Source organism: Plecotus auritus (assembly GCF_963455305.1).
Source record: "Plecotus auritus genome assembly, chromosome: 11".
NCBI lineage: Eukaryota > Metazoa > Chordata > Mammalia > Chiroptera > Vespertilionidae > Plecotus > Plecotus auritus.
In genome coordinates this window covers 46,972,186-46,992,878 of record NC_137777.1, presented here as the reverse complement: position 1 = coordinate 46,992,878, position 20,693 = coordinate 46,972,186, and the positions used below count along the sequence as shown (strand labels likewise).

Genomic DNA, 20,693 nt, shown 5'->3' with positions numbered 1-20,693 from the left:
CTGGAATCACCAAGGACATGAATTTCTCTGAGAAGATCCTCCTTCCATTAACCAACATTTTTTCAGAATGGTGAAACTCAGTAATAGCCCCTACCATAGAACAGGGATCCCCACTCCAATCTGTACACCCTGCCCCTGCTGTAATTGGCCGGGTAGAAAGTGAAGTATAATTATCAGGTGCCAACTGATGAATGTAACACATGAGACACCAACTCAAATGTCAGGATCAGTCTGCTACCATGGTCTCTCCCCGAAGAGACCTGCAGTTGACTTACCCTTTGGGTTTCCTTGGTGAAATGTCAACAGGAGGTCCAGGCTGAGGCATATCTTTGGGAAACATGTCCACCCACATCTGCAAGCGGCCCTTATTAAGAAAAGAAGACCTCCTTTAGCTTTGGGGGGTGTACCACATGAGCAATTGATCATTCACAGTTTTAACAAATCTCTTTACAAGAAATGGATATTAAATACAGCTTAGTCACTTTATACATGTTTAGAATATTTGTTGCCAAAGATAGAACTGACATTATTAAAAATTTTTTATTAACTTCAGAGAGGAAAGGAAAGGGAGAGAAAGATAGAAACATCAATGATAAGAAAGAATCATTGATTGGCTGCCTCCTGCATGCTACCCACTGGGGATCGAGCCTACAACCCAGGCACATGCCCTGACTGGGAATTGAACCCTGATCTTCTAGTTCATGGGTCAATGCTCATACACTGAGCACCAGTTGGCTCACATAATAGTGACCTCTTCCACTCTCAAAATGGCCACAGTTTGGATAAACAATTCTATGATCATCTCAATTATGTGAGATCATTTACGTAAGGGACCTAGTACATAGATGGCTCTTAATAACATTTATCTTCTCTTCCCTTCTAAGCCCTAACCTGGATTTCTAGTTATTTTTTTCCATCCAGTTTCTTCTTACCAGTTCTTCAAGGTAAGCCATCATCTATAGCTTCTCTGAGAAAACTAGTGGGCTGTGTGCTTACTGATAGATTTGTTGGCAAGAGCTTGAACATATCCAATGGGTTTTAAAGTTTCTCAAATGTCAGAATTCTTCCAAAAGAGTTTGGCAGCTCATTCATAAAAAGGAAAAAGCACTGAATCCAACATTGACTCTAGGGCAGTTTCTCGACCTTGACATTACCAACATTTTGGGCTGAATGATTGGTTCTTTGTTGTGAGAAGCTGTCTTCTGCAGTGTAGGATGTTTAGTAGGATCCTGTTCTCTGCCCCCTATATGTCAGTAGCACCTCCACTCACTTGAGGGAACCAAAAATATTTCCAGACATTGCTAAATGTCCTAGGGCAGGGCAGTGTGTGTGTCACAATTGTCCCTCTTTGAAAACCATTATTCTAGGGCACACAAGATTAACTTTTAGGGGAAAAGTCACATTCCTTGGGGATGAACACTTGTATCGGGACCAAATCTGTCTTGGTCACTACCTGCTCCATTCCTGGCTTATCCTTGTGGTACAGCGGACGGGTTTCTATGTGCTCAGGAACCAGCCTACACCCAACCTCTGGGATATCATTCCAAGAGTGTAAAACTTTGAGGGCCAAGTGCTCGTAAGACTCCACCGTCTCATCTGCGTGGAAGAAAGAAAAACAGAGACTGGTCAGCTGTGTGTTCCTATAAGGGGACAGCGATGGGCTGGCAGATGCATTTTATTTATTTATTTTTAAGAAATTTTAATTTATTTTATTTTAAAAATATATTTTATTGATTTTTACAGAGAGGAAGGGAGAGGGATAGAGAGTTAGAAACATCAATGAGAGAATCATTGATCAGCTGCCTCTTGCACACTCCCTACTGGGGATGTGCCCACAACCAAGGTACATGCCCTTGACCGGAATCAAACCTGGGACCCTTCAGTCCGCAGGCCAACACTCTATCCACTGAGCCAAACTGGTTAGGGCTGTCAGATGCATTTTAAACACACTTAAAGGTTCCTTTAAATATATTGAGACACAAGAAAAGCCAGCAAAAGAGAAAAAGAACAAAGAGAGAATGGAAAGAGGTGAGGGTAGTGAGGTAGGAAGGGGAAGATATTGGAAGTTCAGAGAATGAGACATGAGATGGGTTGATAAGAAGACCCAGAGAGCAGTCAGGGGTCTTGGAATATAGGTCTCCTTGAATCAGATTTCTGCGGAGTCTGCAAATCACTAGCTGGGCTTCAAGTTTCTGGAGAGGATATGTTTCTTGGAGATACAAAACTGCTTGTTAACACCATAGTGTGAGAGGGCCTGGGGATCAGCAAGACCCAAAACAAGGTGGTGAAATGGGCACAACATATGTTCATGGATGTTCTCTGTGTTTTCTTGTTATTGCTTGGGATTCCCCTCCTACCAACTCCAGCTCAGAGAAAAGGTTCTTTGATGCATCATTTACCAAAGAAGGTAACTCATGATAACTACTGGCAGAAACATTATTTGCAAACACTATACGGCGACAATTGTTGAAAGGATTAAAACTTCTTGACAAAGATTGGAATGGCTAAAGTTGACATAGGAAATTGAGCTTTTTTTTTCCATAAGGGGGGGGGGGGGCGCAAAATAAATCTCCCAATAGTAGTAATTATAATCAGTACAAGTTGATAGGGACAAACAAGCAATCAATGGACTAAATCTTTGTCATGAAGTTTAATCCATCAAGAACTGATCTTGAACATAATTTGATATTTTTGGAGGGCAAAAAATTGTTTAATCATGAAATACAGGATACTGACCAAGAAACTAAATAAAGCATAGTGTGAAAGAGAATATTCGTCAACATAAATTAATCAATATGTCATAAACACACTATCTAAATGTTATTTAATTCTGCATTTAAGAACCTTCAAGAAGTTTCCGGGGTCAAAACAACATGGTAGAAAGAAATCTTGACATCAGTTGGTGGGGTCAACACAACAGTGTCCAAACATCCTGTGGCATGTCCTTAACTGGGCTCTTCGCATTCGAAGATGCACCAAACAGACAAGGGTGACAGTACAAGATTGTTCTGATCATTAAAGTAAAGATGACTTTTCTTCTCATCCTAAGTTTATGAAACCTCCCTGGGATCTTCCTGTAGGTGCCATGATGTTCCTATGGAAAATCTCCCTCTTAGTGTTGAAATTAGAGTGTTGTTGGCATATTATTTATGGGGGTAATTTTGGTTGTGTCCAATAATTTATTGTATATAACATTCTTTTTAAGGTACCTTCTGCCACAACAATTCTACTTATCTGATCTCTAGAAACGTCAGAAATGTGCCAAAGCATGTATAAGGAAGTGCATGGTAGCATTAATTGTCACTGCAGAAAGTGGACACAATGTAAATAAATGGCAAAACCATAAAAATGAATATTATCAGTGATCATTTCAAAGCACAAGGGAGAATTGTCATAATCTATTTGAAACAGAAAAGACAGGATGCAAAACTAACTACATGACACATTTATAATTCTATAAAAATGTGATATATAGCACGCACACACACATGCACGCAAACTGTAAGGAAATATACCAGCATGCAACATGCTTTTCTCTGATTTGGGGATTATAAGTGATTTGCATTATCCTCTGTACTTTTCCACATTTTCTCCCACGAGCATGCATCACTTTTACAATAGATGACCACTGTCCCCAGCCACCAACACCACCAGAAGCAGGCTTTTCAAAACAGCCAAGTCAGGGGGCTGCACTGGGCAAGTTACCCGAGTCCTCTTCAGTGAAGACTGTTTTTCCAGAAAAGACCTGGCTTCCAATCTGGATTTTCCCGGGATGGAAGTAGGGCCCGTCCAGCTTGTTGTCCTTGCAGAGCTTGGCGAGGATTTCCGTGGGCTTGGACGTGTCTCTCCAGGCGTTGTACCCTTCTCTGCAAAGTGGAGGGAGGACACAGAAGGGGGAGGCCTGGCTTCCCCTGGAAGGTCACACTCCATCCCTATTCAAAGGGCCCCTCAGATCTGTGTGGTTTCCTTCAGATTTGACTTGCCATTCTATACACTTGGGCTAGCGGTTTTTGTTATCTTTTCTCTCTTTTCTGGTCCAAACCTCTGCATATGATGCTTGTATGAAAAGCAGGACTGCTGAATAGCTTGTCATAAAAATCTTTTGTAAGTTATTTATTTTTTTTAAAGAAATGTACCTTAAAATTTTGAAGCGAGATTCACATAACATAAAATTAACCACTTTAAAGTTGACCAAAATCAGTGGCATTTAGAACGCTCACAATGTTATGCAACTACTATCTCTATCTAGTTCCAGAAACTTCCATCACCCCAAAAGAACCCTGTGCCCATTAAGCAGTTCCTCCTCCCTCCCCCTTTGGCAATCACCAACCTGCTGTCTCCACGGATTGCTTTGCAGGCTGCTTTTGCTCTGCTTCTAACAGAATAGCCATTTGGCTGCTATTTATTCTTAGAGAAAAGCCTAGCTCATTCTTTCAGTTTCTCTGCTTCTTTCCTCCCCTCTGCTCCCTCCACCCCCAAATCATACTGTAGACTCATGACATAGGCAGAAAGTCTATGCGTGTTGTTTCTCTAATCAGTGATTTTCCTGGTGCTGAGTTTCTAAATCTTTCCAACCCTTTCATCCCTTAAAAAGAGCTGTTTGTTTAAAGGTTATTAAGTGGCAAATGAACTGCTCTCTAAGAGCCATGACCAAGATGAGCTTGGATTTCTCTGCACATTGGGACCCAGGATTCATCAGAACTTAACTTGTCTAAGCATTTAAATCAATCAAAACATGGCTATAAAGCCATTGTCCTACATCATGCCAGAGATATGAGGGCCTTGGAGTGACCACCCAAGGCCAGAGCCACACACAGGCCTCCCCAGACACAGGTGCTCTTGTCTTATTCTAAAACCTTTTCAGTGAACAAAGGTTATAAGCTCGCTGACTAAATTATTTTGCTGCTAGGTACTTCCACTGTCTGGAAATTCTTCTGAACAGAGGATGCATCACGCTGGCCTGTGGCTTCCTGCCCCGACTTCGGAGTTAGTACAGCTAATCATGTTCTGAATGGCACCCTCTCCTGTACGTGAGAGTGATGAGAATACCTCGGAGGCTTATTCAGTCACTGGAGTCCCAACACTGAACGGGCTTCCTAGGCTCAGAGGAAAGGAGCCCAGCCATAGACACATGCCTGAAATCATGCCATGAAGGGAACAAGCACACAGACTCCGTTCATGTTCATCTAAATGGGGACAGCCCTCCTACAGAGCCATTTGGTCGTCTATACTAATTTCAATGAAATAATCTATATCTACAGATGAATACCTAGCTAATTGTCAGAGGGGTGTGCAATGGCTTTTGTATGCTTATAGCAGCAATATTTCTAATTAAATAAAAAAGAAAAATATAAATGTCCTAAAGTTCACAAAGGCAAACTGGTCATACACCATAGAGTTAGTAAAATAATTACGTTGAAGGATGTTAAATGATATTATAGAATGCTTATAAGGCTTAGTGAGACAAGTAGTTTACAAAGTTGTACAGAGAGTATAAATCTAACTTTGGGGGCAAATAGAATAGAAAAAAATACTAAAAGGAAATACATAAAACTTGTTTACATAAGTTATCTCTGGATGGAATAATTTGAGCATTATTTTGTACTTTCTGTATTTCCTAAAATTTCTACTATAAATACATATTATTTTATATTCATAAAAATATTTGTAAAAGTATACCATGAAAATCTAATGAACATTTTTATATTTTCCTAGCTGAAATTTGTAATTGTAAGATTCTAATATTTTCTTTAAGATATCAGCTACACTAAAAAAAATTAAAGATGATAGTCTATACTTTCAAATTAAGCAGAATTCAAAATCTTTGTAAAGAGTGAGAGCTGGGCCCACACTTGCTCCATTTTTAAGTTGGGGATAACAGCTCACTGGGTTTTGAGAGAATTGACTGAAATACTCTATGGAAAGTGCTTGGTATGTCATAGGTGTTGGCTATAATTAACTGGGATATTGGCATTTGTGTTATAATAATCATTCTTCTTCTGGCATCACTCCCCTTCATGGAACTCTGCCCACCAGGCCCAGCTGGTTGAGTGAACACATGCAATTCAGCTCCTGGCTCTTGAAGGACCTTCCCACCGTTGCCTCCCCAACCCAATCCCCCCTCTAGGGCAGCGAGCATTTTCCTCAATCCAGCCCTGCTGATGGGGAGCCCATTTGAAGCTGAGCCATGGCTGGCCTTCCTGGAGCAGGCAATCTGAGCCTGCAGCCTTGGGACCTGGGGAGACCAGCAGTGTCTCTGCGGGGCAAGAACTTACATCTCGTACTGGCTCTGCAAGCCGCAGATGGCTCGGTGTTTGCTGTAAAAGCGGTTCTCCAGGTCGATCCTGGTCTCGCCAATGAGGTCATCTGTCCCGATCATGTCATGGTCGTAGATCAGGACGGAGAGCAGGGACTCCTTTGGGAACGTGGCCTGGATCTCAAATGACCTGCGGTCCAAGCAGAGGTTATGGGAGTCAACATTTGTGACGGGACATTTCCCAGCTTCGCATTTAGCTAGCCTGAAAGTCCGCATGAACACACTAAACTCTCAGGAGAGATTTATCTGGTTTGATTTTTCACTAAGACACAAACAATTTCCAATTCTGTTGTCACTTTTCAGTAGCCAATAATCTCCTCATTCATGGGCCATCAGTTTCCGTCTTTAACTAGGGGGGCAGCTAGACGGAGAGGAAAAACCTTGGGTTTGGGTCTCAAACTGATTTCCAGCCTTGGTTTCGAGTTAGTACCTTCCTGATTGTAAAACATGGGAAAGTTTCTTCATCCCTCTTAGGCTCCTTATGTGTAACTGGGGATAAATGTCTTCTTTATAAGACAGCGTGGTGGTTAAACGTTGTTTTTACAAAGTGCACATTTTTACTTCCAGGCATTGAACTGGCGCCCAATAGATTGCCATTCCCATTCCCGCCCACTTTTGCTTCATCGGGAAGTACAGTTGCGCTTATTTGAAATGCGAGCCCTCTACAAGATGGACAGACCCTAAAGACTAGGATGGCAGGGCTGGAATGCCGTCTCTACAAGGTTTGAGACCCGCCTTCTTCTTCTCCACACTGTTGGAGCCTGCATGCCCCTGCAGAGAGTAGACAGCAGTGTTTCCTTGAGCCGCCAGGGACCTCAGGGGTCACCATATCCAATCCCTTCACTTTATAGCAGAGGACATTACAATGAAGAGAACACGAGTGACTTGGCCAGGAGCGTAAGACAGGCCCAACTCATAGAAGTGCCAGTTTTCTGACTCCTAGTTCTGGTTCTTTCCTGGATGCCACATCAGTGCAAGGGGTTAAAGGGACATCCTGCTGTTGGACTTCCTGGGACAATGCATTATCCATGCGACTGAGCATTAGAGAAGCTAAGAATTAAACCCTGAATTTTAGGGGAATGTCTTTCTGAAAACCAAATCAGGACACACCAATGTTTCTCTACTGTTCTCGGGGGAAGGTGGGGTGGCCTGGGAGCAAGGGACAGAGAGGAGGTGGGAGGAAGGGGGAATGAGGGCCCATTATTTCCCACGTGCCCAAGGGCCTGTCTGGGCTGCTGTCTGCGTGCTCAGATCCACATGGCCCTGACTCTCACTCTCTGGTGTGGCAGGAACTGCAATCACAGCACAGCCTGAGCCAATTAACCCTCCCCCAGAGAAAAAAGCAGCCAGCTCCACAGCCTCTGGGACTGTAACTGACTAAGGCAGCTGGAGCAGGCTGTGTGGGGAAGAAATTAGCATCTTCCTCCTAAAGACATAGTACTGCCTCCCTGGGGCTCCAAGATTTGGAATCCAAACAGCAATGGATTCTAGAGGCATCTCCCAGGAAGCCTCCAGCTGCCCATGTCTGCGCCTAGTTGCCACCAGGAAAGGACTTAAGTGCTGACTGCCCCTGGCAACCATGCCGACCCAATGCCTCTGTTCCATCTCCCTGAGCCGTGTGCTCACAGGTTAACTTCTCCTGAATCTTCACTGCGGCTGTCTCACCTTCTCCAGGTCCAATGGTGGTTGGAGAAATGCACTGGGAACTGGGTAAAAACTGAGACTTTGAAACATTCAGTACCTCTGAGCTTCAGAGCAACGATGTTCCACTGTTTCTTTGTTCAGTTATATATTCTCTTGCTCATTCCTTTGTTCACTGGACATTTATTACACATCCACTATGTGCCAGGCACTGTGGTTACTAAGAAAACAAGGAGCCACCAAAGTCTGCAGACAGATGCCACCTCAGGCAGATGCAGAGTGACAGGCCCTATTAAATCCCACCGGAAACTGACTGGAGGTTTGTCCACCCATCTGTTCATTCATTCGGACATCATTCATTCACTCATTTATTCATTCTACAAGTACTCACTGGGCATGTGCGCTGTGCCATGCCCTGTCCTGGGTGCTGGGGACGTGGCATTGAACAGGCTAGAGACTGAGTCCCTGCTCAGTGGAGCTTACATTCCAGTGGGGAGATAAGCGACAACCAATAAACACATAAACATGTCAATCCGTGTCAGAGGCCATAAGGAAAAGCAGGCAAGGTGCCAGGGATCAGGGCTGGAGCCTGTGGCACCCTCATTCAGTGGTGAGGTCCCAAAGAGGGAGTCCCCGGACCCCACCCAGGTCGGGCCCAGGAGCCCGCCGCTCTCCCTGCTGGAATGAGCCAGCAACTTTTGTCGCTGAGTCACCATTAAATACCCTTCCAACAAAGCATCCACACGTGGAGGCTTCTGGAAGAGTCTGCAATGCCCAGGCGGGAGAGAATATTGCATCACCCCCTTCTCCTGTTTACCACAGCCGTCAGTGGGTGTATTACACCCAGTCTAATTCAGGGCACTGTGGTGAGAGTAGCTAATAAAAAGTAGCTGCAAAGCACTTGGCAAAATGAAGTGCCAGTTACATAAACGGCAGATGATGATAAAGGTCATCTCTGGATCGGGGAAGCGAGGGTGGGTTTCCCTGGCATTGTTGTAATCATCTCATAAACAGGCACAATCATTTATTTCATTTCCTCGGGAGCAGGAAAGTATAAGGGTTTGGTGCTCATCAAATGTCAGAGTGTCTGAAGAGATCGCAGATGTGGAAGTGAATTTAAATAAGGCTGGTGGAGATTTCACCCCACACTCCTGTTACTCAGGAAACAAGGAAATTAAATACACTTAACATATATCCGTTGCTAAAATGATTATTGAGAGAGAGAGAGGAAGGGTATGTGTTTTGAGTTCTCTTACAGGCCAGCATAGACTACAGTCAGATTCTATACATTTAATCTCCTGAAGACGCCTGAGAGTCAAGTCACTGTTGCTTTACAGATGAGGAAAACCAGGATCAGAGAGGTTAAGGCACCCGCATAAAGTTACACAGCCTGTTTGTGGCAGAATGAAACCTGCATCTGCTTGACTCCAAAGTTAACAGCAATCAGGGGCACCAGCTCAAGCAGGGAACACGAATGTGCAGCACACCCGTTAGCAGACAACTGGGGGTGGTAGGGTTTCTGTGAACGGGGGAAAGCCTGGTTCACCCCACATGCACACATGCAATGCTTCTTAACACACTTTGCAGGAAAACAAAGCACAGTGGGGGACACAGTTCAACCTTTTTACTTTGGGGGTCACCTCAAATGAGCTGCAAAATGATATGATGGGCAAATCCCTTTGGCAGGAGACTAGACCGAAGGTGTGGCCCCTTCTCCTTCACTCATGAGCTGGGTGAACGTGAATGAGTTTCTAAACCTGAGCCTTGGTTGTCATGTTTGCAAAATCTAGGAGAGATGAAGATCAAGAAAATCATTATTGGAGAACCGTAGGCGTGAGGATCACCATGTACCACCATACACCTGAAGGGACCAAAGAATGTGGCCTTTCTCCACAAAGCAGAAGTTAACATCTAACCTCCTGCCACCATGTACTCAGACACACACGTGTACGCAGCAGCCCCCCCACAGATGCACAGCAGGAACGGCCCCACCCAGATGGCCACTGACCTTCCAAACACTGGGTTCAGCTGCTTAGGGATGTATTTGTCTCGGTCCTTGATTTCCGTTTTGCCGAGCTTGACCACAATGTAGGGATCCGATTTGCCGTCTGGATCGGCTGGGCTAAGATTAAATGCCTGGGGGCGAGAAAGGACATCCCCTTGGTCCAGTGGTTCCCACCACTGGCTGCTCACTGGGATCCCCGGGCAGTTTAAAACACACAGATGCCCGACTCCCATCCCCAGGTGTTCTGATTTAGTTGGCCCTGGGCTTTGGGCTTTTTAGAAGCTCCCCAGGTGACTCTAGTGTGCAGCCAAGACTAAGAACACTGCATTAGCCTCCCCACGTTGCTGTTAAGAGCTATCAGCTTTGCCAAAGTTCAACGTTCTCTGGAGTTGTCTCCCCAGGGGAAGCAGTACTTGGCACAGAGTCATGAGGAATTTGCTGGGCCAGGAGGCAGAGGCATGCATTTGAGTTCTGGTTCTGGTTGAGCAGTCTGAGATCTGTCAAATCAGAGCCCAGAAGGAGTGGGCTCTGAGTCCATGACCCCATCAATCTTGCATTTAGCACTGGCTGATTAATGATCTGTTTCTCAGAGTGAGTCTGACTCCAGAGAAGCTAGGCAATAAACCATCACAAGCAAACACTTTTTTTTTTTTAAATCCTCACCTAAGGATATGTTTTTATTGATTTTCAGAGAGAGAGAGAGAGAGAGAGAGAGAGAGAGAGAGAGAGAGAAACATACATCAATGTAAGAAAATAAACATCAATCAATCGGTTGCCTCCCATATGCGCCCTGACTAGAGATCAAACCAATAATCTAGGTATGTGCCCTGACTGGGAATCGAACCCGCAACCTTTTGGTGTACAGGATGACGCTCCAACCAACTGAGCCACCCACCTAGGGCAGCAAACATTTTCTAAGAGAAAGTGGGGGTAGGGGGCCAGTGAGGAATGATGCTGAAAAGATGGATAAACTCTGTAGAGATGATAGCTGAGTGAGAAACAATCTGTAGTCAGGACTCTATCCTACCTATGGGATGGCATGAGCACACAGAGCTATTTTTTCAAGGACGTTCTTGAGAGCATGCTTAAGAGCCACATTTGTAGACAATCTACATATCAATTACTTAAGGGGAAACTTAATCCAAAATGGTCCCTTCATCACATCGCCCAATTTTAATCATCCACGTAGCAGTTATCTCTGACTTTCATCTTAGTTTCCTGACTCTTCGTTTCTATTTAATACATTCTCAATCCCCCACCACCTCCAGCTAGTATGTAATCTCCAAGAGAGCAAGGCTACTGTCTGTCTTGTTCATTATATTATCTCCAGGACCTCGAATACAGTCTTCTTCATATTTGTTGCATGGATGAATAAATGGATGCTAACATTAATTCAGAAAAATGCTAGGTGGCTACTAAGAAGAATGAGAAGACCTGTATATACTGATCTGGGAAAATGTCCAAGTTGTATTACTAGCTAAGAAAAGAAAATAGGAGATCAATATGTAATGTATCAAGCAGGATTCTGTTAAATAAATGCTGGGGAGGAGCTGTAGACGAGTTTGGAAATAGATATGGATTTATTTGTATATGCATGTGAGAGGAAGTTATTTCTGGGGGTGAAATTGCAGAGGGGGGAGATTTTTCTTTTTTTATGCAACTTCTAAGTAGTATTATTTTTACTTTGTTGGTGTTTTATTAAATGAAATGATTTTTTTAAAATATTTTTTTATTGATTTCAGAGAGGGAGAAAAAAGGAGAGAGAGATGACAGAGAACCATTGATCGGCTGCCTCCTGCACACCTCCCACTGGGGATCGAGCCTGCAACCCGGGCATGTGCCCTGATTGGGAGTCAAACTGTGACCTCCTGGCTCATAGGTCGACGCTCAACCACTGAGCCACGCTGGTCGGGCAAATGAAAGGATTTCTAATTAACTTATGTAGTTAATTGATAAAATCTTAGTGTGAGAGAGCAAACCACACAATCACTATTACTAATTTCCATGGAATTAGTCCATAATTGCAGTGAATTTACCCTACATCCTGCAACCCAGGGCCGCCACCCCTGCTCTTCACTTAGCCAAGTCCTGCTTGTCCTCAAGTTCCAGCCTAAGCCCTCCCTCCTCCACACTGTTTCCTGAGCAGGAAGCTGATATGCATTCCTGGCCTTACTCTAAAGGGTACTGGACACATAAAAGTGGGCTGTAGATGTTTGCTGAATGAATCAATACATAATGGTCCTTCCCCCATCTCTGTGGTCCAAAATCTTTCTCCTTCCTTGTTCTGCTCGTACCCTCTATTTCTGGGTTGCCCAAAATTTGACCCAGAGAACCGTAGTTCTGCAGGGTTTTCTGTAGAGAGGAAAAAAAGTGTGGGGCAATAAGTTTAGAGGATGCTGTTAAAGATTCGACAGTTAAATAGATTTCTTTGCTTCTGGAATTCTCAGAGCCTTGAATGTGCTAATGAGCCTTGTGGACCTCAGCGGCTGGTGAAGGGAAAAAATATTATATGCACCATTTCTCAAATTTATTTGTACCTACAGTCCATTTCCAAGAAATTATCTCTCCCAAGACATGAGTGACCTCCATAATAAAATTTAGAAAAGGTTAGTCTAAACTAGTGGTCGGCAAGCTCATTAGTCAACAGAGCCAAATATCAACAGTACAACGATTGAAATTTCTTTTGAGAGCCAAAAACCAACTTCTGCACATGGGCCACGAAGTTTCAATCGCACTGTACATGCGTGCCCGCACGTGGTATTTTGTGGAAGAGCCACACTCAAGGGGCCAAAGAGCCGCATGTGGCTCGCAGTTTGCCGACCACTGGTCTAAACTATCCCGTGGGTGTGTGTTTAGAATAGACTACCCAGCATTGCCAATGATTTTTTACAAGTGTTTCTCATCCCCAAATCCCTAGTGATTAGAACACGCCTGGCATGTGGTGGTCGTGGTGATGATGAAGGAAACATGTGAGTGGCACGATGGAAAGGGGAAACTTAGTTCTCCCTTAGCACAAAGAAGAATTCATTTTTGTTTTATGCTTCCTTTATGTTTTTAATAAAGGATGCAGGCAATGTTGGCAGAGAGTTAATAAAATAAGACTACCGCAATCAAATAAGATTATGAAAATCAATTCCAAGTTCAGGAGATGAAAACAGATACATGAACCACAGACAACTGCTTGGATTGAGAATCAGACTTGGCCCTGAGCTTCCTGGCAATCAGGCCCCAAAGTTTCACAATTAAAGCTTAGTGCTTGCATATTCAAAAAGTAGGGCAGAGAAGGTTTTTCTCAGAAATACATTCAACATGACATTTCTGACTGCCACAGTGCAGAGGCTTAGTAAGGGGGTGCAGGGAGGACTTCACAGTGGCAGCTGCCCTGTTTGTCTTTCTAACAGTCTTGTCTGGGAGCTTCCTGTTTCCAGCCTATTTGATTTTCTTCCCAGTTAGCAGGCAAACCCAGAGAGCAAATAAAGCTGCACACATAAAGCCTGGAAAGCCAGCAAGTAGATGTCCACGTTGCCAACCAAGCTTCACACCCCTCTTGTGGAAGAACTGTGTCCTCTCAAAATTCACACGTGGAAGCCCTAACCCCCAGCGTGACTGTACTTAGAGATGGAGCATTTAGGGAGGTAATTAAGGCTAAAGAAGCCTTAAGGGTGGTGCCCTAATCCATCAAGACTAATGACCTTATAAGAAGAGGGAGTGACAGCAGATCTCTCTCTCTCTCTCTCTTTCTCGCTCTCTCTCGATGTGCACACAGGCGAAAGGCCATGTGAGGATACAGCCAGAAGGTGTCCATCTACAAGCCAGGGAGAGAGGCTTCCCCAGAAACCAACCCAGATGGCACCTTGATCAGGGCTCCCAGCCTCCAGAACTGTGAGAAAATAAATGCCTGTTGTTGAGGTGACCCAGTCGGTAGTGTTTTGAATGGCAGCCCGAGCAGACTAAGCCCCTCAGAGTAAACAAGGGCTGCTCACCGCCACAATGTACACCCGGATCATGACTTTGACGGGGTGGTTGGGTGGAATCCCTTGCTGGATTCTCAGCTGCCCGTTGTCCTCAGTGCTGGAATCCTCGGGGCTTCTGTAAATGCAGAAAGAGCCCTGGAAACACAAAACACCACCCATTCAAATGAGATGGTCATACTAGTATGTCCCACCAAAAGCCACAGAGGGCACAACACGGGAAATGAGCACAGCCGGGGGTCAAACAGGAGCACTGCCCTTGCCCTCTGAGTGTCCTCAGAAGTTCACGTAGCCTGCCTGCATCTGAGCTTCTTCACGGCACATCAGTGAATCAGTGTTGGCAGAGGAACACCTCCCCACAGGGCTGTTATGTGAGGAGCATGAATAGGAGCGTCAGATGGGAGTGCCTTTGGCATGTGGGTGCTGAGCCAATGCTTTCTCCTGTTATCTCATTCAATCCTGACTGCAGTAATTCCATTTTCAGGCTGTAACCAAAACTCAGAGTGGCCATGTACTGCTCAGGATCATGAAGCCAGTTAGCATTATAACCAGGATCAAAATCCACATTGGCAGACTGCAATACCCATGTTATTTCCAACACACGACACTGCATGTAAAGGGCCCGGCATGCAGTAGGTTTCTAGTGTGAACTGCTACTCTGTGATGCTGACACCGTACCTCTGCCAGATGAAGGGTTTGTGTTGTTTGATTAGTTTAATCATCCAACTAGTGGGTTCATGTAACTTACACATTTGGTAGGTCAGAGGTGGAAGAACAAAGTAAAATACAGTGATTGCTTTCTTAAGTATATTTTTATTGATTTCAAAGAGGAAGGAAGAGGGAAAGACAGATAGAAACATCAATGATGAGAGAAAATCATTGATTGACAGCCTCCTGCACACCCCATACTGGGCCAGCAACATGGGCATGTGTCCTGACCGGGAATCAAACCATGACCTCCTGGTTCATAGGTCGATGCTCAACCACTGAGCCATGCCGACCAGGCAAAATTCAGTGATTCTTTAGGGTAACAACTCTCTCTCCTTACATTCCACTAGTCTGATTTCCAACCCCCTTCACTGCCTGAAGCAAGTGTCTCAAAAGACTGGGGCTGGGTCCTGTGAAGCTCTAGAGAGGACCTTGTATAAGATGTAGGACTTTCCTTATACACATCCCACATCACAAGCCCATCAATAGAATTGAGTCATATCTGACATTTATGGACAGAAGAACCAAATAAAAAGTTAACTCTGGAACTTGCCTTAAACTTTCCTATGACTCGGTCTCCATCAAGGCCATGGTCATCTTCTGTAGACTTGCCTCTGAAGAGCTCAAAGGTTTTCACCCAGTCTTCAAAATTGTTGAACTCACTCTCGAGGTCGCCATCATATATCTTTAGGGAGAAGGGAGGAGAGTGTGCTCAGACAAAGGAAAGAAAACCCAAGATCGATTTAATGAAAAATTCCAAGATTCCCCAAAACCAGACTTGATAGGCACCCTTTGGAAAAATCTAGAGGCTGCTGTTAATTATCTTTAGCAAAAAAAGGAATATGATGGAATCAGCATTCTTGGATCTAACAACCCCTCCAAAATTTATAAAACCTTTTGATAAACTTTGAAATTTCAAGAAATGTATAGCTAAATCAAAATTTTAAAAGTATAAACATGACAAACTTTTCAATAGCTAATTGATGTCTTTGGCTTTTTCAATATAGACTATCATATTTTGAGGTCATTCCAGTCAATATATACTTCTTAAGCATCTAATTCTTAACATATATAAAGTGATGAAATACATATATATTTTTAAATATTTTTATTGATTTAAGAGAGAAAGGGAGAGGGAGGGAGAGAGAGATAGAAACATCAATGATGAGAGAGAATCATTGATCAGCTGCTTCCTGCACACCCCCTACTGGGGATTGAGCCCACAATCTAGCATATGCCCTCCACCAGAATTGAACCCGGGACCCTTCAGTCTGCAGGCCAACTGAGCCAAACTGGCTAGTGCTGAAATGTTTTGTTTTTATTATAATGCATATAGACATGAGTTTTCCAAGCAGGAAATTATATATACACTTTAGAAATGCAAAATTGAATTTAAGTTTGATAATATAATTAAATCACATTCAAATTTTCTATCAAAATTATCTAAATTTGTTATCAAGATACATAATTTTCATACTCCCCGTTTTCATATCCACCAATATGCCTCTAGCTAATAGCCTCTGGCTAACATTAAAATTGGTCTGATGGAACTGACTTCAGTTCGAGTTAAAACTCCTGCTAATTTGAGTATGTACACATCTGCATGATGATGACAAGCTTTAAGAGGTGAGCCAAGGGGAACGCATGCACTGTCGATGACCTTGCTGGATCCAGGCTAACCAATGTAAGTTATGCCCCTTTCTAACATGAGGATGTAGAAAATAGAAAATTAGCAAGCTCCATTGTCTTTGCTTACATGCTTGTTAAACCTTATTTCTCTGCATCGGTGATTATAATGAAGACTAAGTTAGTTCAGACAGACATTACTAGGATTGACTGAAGCACCCACAGGACCCCCTTCTGAGCTTCCCACCCCTTCCATGGTGGCGATGGCTGTGTCCACACACCTTCAAGGTGGCCAGGTTGGGGATTTCATCTTCTTTGGGCTTCTTCTTGAGCATTTTATCTTTCTTCTTCTTCGGGCCATCTTCTATATTCACCACGACCTCATCTGGTTTTGCATCTGTGGATATTTAGTGGAAATTGTTAGACTTCCCACGGCTGCTGAGATGAGAAGAAACAAAGTCAAGCTCTCTCTTTCCCTTTGTTCTGGCATGTGTCATGACACTTCTTTTCAAAAAGAAATGGTAACATTTTGCTGTAGGACTGCTATAGTCTGTGCATTATAGAACCGGGGGAGATGCCACTCACATAGTAAAGCAATGCCACCAGATCCCCTGGGGCCAGACAGTGTGCTGGCCTGTCTTGGTACATGTAAGAACTCCTTAAACAAGGCATAGAGGAGATGGGGGGGGGGGAGGGGCGGAGGCAGGGAGATAATTTGCTCAGTCATCCAACTAACGAAGAACAGACTCAGGATGGACTGACTCCAAAGCTCTGAGTTACATTCCCTCTCAGATCTGTTTATGAACTTGAGATTCATCTAGTTTAATAACCCGAAGCTCAAATATGTTAAGGGTCTTGCACAAAGTCACGAATATAGTTGGAGAGATTTCTCAGTAATTTTTTAGGAGCAGGCTCTAGAAACAAACTGCCTGAGACAGACTTGTAGCTCTTGTAGATTCTAGCTGTGTGAACTTGGGCAAGTTGCACAACCTCTTTGTACCTCTGTTTTACCATCTGCAAAATGAAGCCAGTACTGCTATGTCATGAGATGGTCTTAGAATGACATAAGCTAATTAGGAGTGATCTGAGGGACAGAGCCTGATCTAGTTCTCCTGCTTCCAGTTCACCTGAAACTGAGCACTGGCCACTTGGTGTTATGGTTGTTTGTAGGCCAAGACCTTCTGTTGGCTTGAATCGAGTTTAAGGTCATTTCTAATCCCAGGCCTCTTTCATTTGATTTCTGCCAAACCACATCCATCCAATCCTTGTAAACTGAGTTTGGGAAGCTGAATCCAGGTCACCTCTATTAAAGTTTATCATGCTTGTGTTGGCCTGTCATCCCAGCTCACTTCTATTTTTACTCTGCTGTTTCTACACTCAGATTGTCAATGTAGGGACATGAGCCAAAGGGTTGATTTCAGCACTGAACTAGGGTTAGGAGACCTGGGAGCTGGTCCCAGTCCAGCTCAAATCAGCTACATGACCTTCTTAAAGCACTGTCATCTTACTGAGATTGTTTCCTCACCTGGGAAATTAGGGAATACAAGCCTAATGTACCTCCCATTGCTTCCATTTAATAATTCCCGTATGGCCTTATTCTATGTTTAAATGCTCCCCAGAACAACTACTTACCTGTATTGTCTTTTTTCTCTTTGGGATTTTTCTCCTTTTCCTTTGAGAAAAGACAGAGACCAGATTACTGACACTGTCGTGCCTCATTTATTAATCCTGACTTGCTAAGCAATTATCTCAGCCCTCTGCATTCTCAGACATGCCATTTTAAGAGTATGCAAATGGTCCCGAAGTTAACCCCCAAGTGAAGCCTCACTGTAAAGACCTGAGACCCAAAGGCAGTGAGATGCCCTGCCCTAGAGAAAAGGTACCCACACTTCCTAGAACAGTGCCACCAAGCGGTAGACTCCCTTGTCCTCCATGTGCAGCCTTCTCTCAGCCACTGGAAAACAGCTCCTGTTCCCCCTATTTTCCCACCTCCCTGAAGCATCTTCCATCTGATCACCTCAGTCTGCAGCTGAGTTTACCCGCTGGCATGTTAGGTTGTTGGGTTGGTCCCAGTGACTGGGCAGGTTGTCAGAGAAAGGGGAAAGGGCTGAGCACTCACCAGAAATGTGTGTCCTTTGCAACAAAAGGAGGGAGGTTGGAGGCAGGGACTAACACTTGGTTTGTTTATTTAACTACATATCAATCTTCATGGATGTCCCTAGATGAAGAAACTATGCTCTTCCCAAACTCAAGAATCAGAAGACTTTCTATTCAACTGCATATGGTGATATCTGACTAATCTTCCTTTCCTTTCTTACTTGGGGATGAGATGTCTTACCAAATTCAGCCACTGAGTTTTGGTTGATTCTCCAGACCCACTCCCTACTGGTTCTCCAGCTTTAAAACTCAATCCCTTTCATGTTCCATGTGCATAAGGCCCTGTTCTGGCAATACACTGATCAGTCCCATTTGCTAAAGCCTAATACTCTGACTTTACTTTGATACTTTCCCATAGGAACTTAGAATCCTGCTGGACACCTGGAGCCCTTGGAGCTGGGGATGTCCAGGTGTACCTGAAGCCCCCATCGCTGATGTCCACCTGTCCAGAGACCCCGTTTCTCCTAGCTGGACCTCCCTGAGTCTGAGTGCCGGGCAGATTCTCCAGATGCCATGCTGGAATGAACATCCTTCCAGCATTTTACAACAGAGCTGGTGTCCTAAGGCCAGCTCCAGCCAGAGGGTGGCTGTTAGCAATTCTGGGCCCCTCGTCCTTCCAGGCTTTGAACCCTTCTGCAATTCACAGAATCACACCTGAATAGGGCCTACCTATAGTGGATTTAAAAGAGGGGATAATGTGGAATTGGGAAGGTGGTGGGAGAGACAACTTTTTTATGGAGTCCCTTGATTGTCACCACCAGGGGAGTCTCTACCTTCTGTGCTTTCTTCAGGGAGGCATAGTATTTGGACCACCAGTCAATGACGTTTTCAGCAGATTCATCTGCTATGGTCCTCTTTCTCCTTTTGGTAGACCTCCGGGAAGGTTTCCTGGCGTCCTGGCAAAAGATGAGGATGGATTGTTAGCTAGGCCCCATGGAACTGCATGGAGCTGCTGGTGGCTGACTGGTTTCCTGAAAAGAAAGATGCACTCTGGGAGGCGGATGGAGGTGTTGGCAGGTTTTGTGGTTGCAGCTCACTGTACCACTCAATAAGTGAAAGTTTAATAATCTGTCCATTCATTCATTTATTGAACAGGCAAGCATTTATTGAACAGATGAGCAATACTGTGCTTGACTTTGGGGAATTGGAAGCAATCCCCACCTTTGGGAGGCTTATAGTTCAGGAGGGGAGACTGACTTATGATACAATGTGGTATAGTGGACAACAGGGCATTAGTTTCAGACAGACCTGGGTTATAAGTCATTAAGCAATTCACTTAAATTTGTGACAATAATACCTGCCTACTTCACTTTGTGAGGATTAAGTGACATAATACAGACAATACTCCTTTCGCATCATTTCTGATTTGAATGGGTACAAATAAATGACACCTACAACAGAAGTGATGGGGTAGGAGAGGTAGTGATACATGTTTGGCAGAAAGGCCATATTTATTAGAGAAGACAGCTGTCCCATTGGAGGAGGCTATCTTTGCAAACACATCATGTACCCAATATCCGTTCACTCTCTCAGACATCTCTTGAGTCCCTACCTATGATGTGCCAGGTACTCTATCAAATGCAGGGAATGCCGAGATGTTTAAAAAACTACCTTTGACCTAGTGGGGCTCTCAGTTTTATGGTGTCAACAAACACTTAAACTGAGGTTTCTAACTTAAAGTGGCAGGTGCCATGCTGGTGGGAGAAAGAGGACCTCTCAAGGTATAGAGGGTCACGCTGAGCCTGAATGAGATGGGAACGGCCTGAGCAAACATCCACTAATCTACGTTATTCTGCTTTCTATTTCAGCCTTTACCATTTGCTGGGCAAGCAATCTCTTAGGACTTTCTTAAACTTCCTCCTTCAAGTCAATTGATGCCCAGGCTATTATACTTAAGTTTATGGCACAGAAAGATAAATCACACCCTTGGCTTATGGTTCTTTGTATATGTGCCCATCTCCCCTTCCAGAATCTTAGCTAACTGGGGATGAGAAGTCTCACTTCTCTTTAGAGTCCAGAAGACACATCTTTTGTTCCACATGCCCTTGTACAAAGTAGGTTCTAAATATCTTGGGATTAGTCCTAGATGTGAAACCATTGTCTTTCCAAGAGAATAAATTGACAAAAGTTTCTGTTCAATTAAATATTACTGTTCTGTTTAACTGGCACTTTTATATATGCTGACGTGTCTGACTCTATAACAGTGCTGCAAAGTGGGTATCAATATCCCCATTTTATAGATGAGGAAACTGATGCTCAGAAATGTGAA

At 43.9% G+C, this 20,693-nt stretch overlaps 1 protein-coding gene across 1 annotated transcript in view; it reads right to left on the bottom strand.

Annotated features, from left to right (window-relative positions):
- FER1L6 (fer-1 like family member 6) overlaps nt 1-20,693 on the bottom strand; it is a gene marked incomplete at both ends in the record, with an annotated part of 100,696 nt that overhangs the window by 9,619 nt on the left and 70,384 nt on the right. The window contains 10 exons of the mRNA XM_080646770.1: nt 276-364; nt 1,454-1,596; nt 3,706-3,866; nt 6,276-6,446; nt 9,966-10,093; nt 13,946-14,071; nt 15,195-15,326; nt 16,549-16,664; nt 17,900-17,939; nt 19,198-19,320. Of these exons, the coding sequence (XP_080502896.1) occupies nt 276-364; nt 1,454-1,596; nt 3,706-3,866; nt 6,276-6,446; nt 9,966-10,093; nt 13,946-14,071; nt 15,195-15,326; nt 16,549-16,664; nt 17,900-17,939; nt 19,198-19,320 (1,229 nt within the window). The remainder of the gene's footprint in view (nt 1-275; nt 365-1,453; nt 1,597-3,705; nt 3,867-6,275; nt 6,447-9,965; nt 10,094-13,945; nt 14,072-15,194; nt 15,327-16,548; nt 16,665-17,899; nt 17,940-19,197; nt 19,321-20,693) is intronic.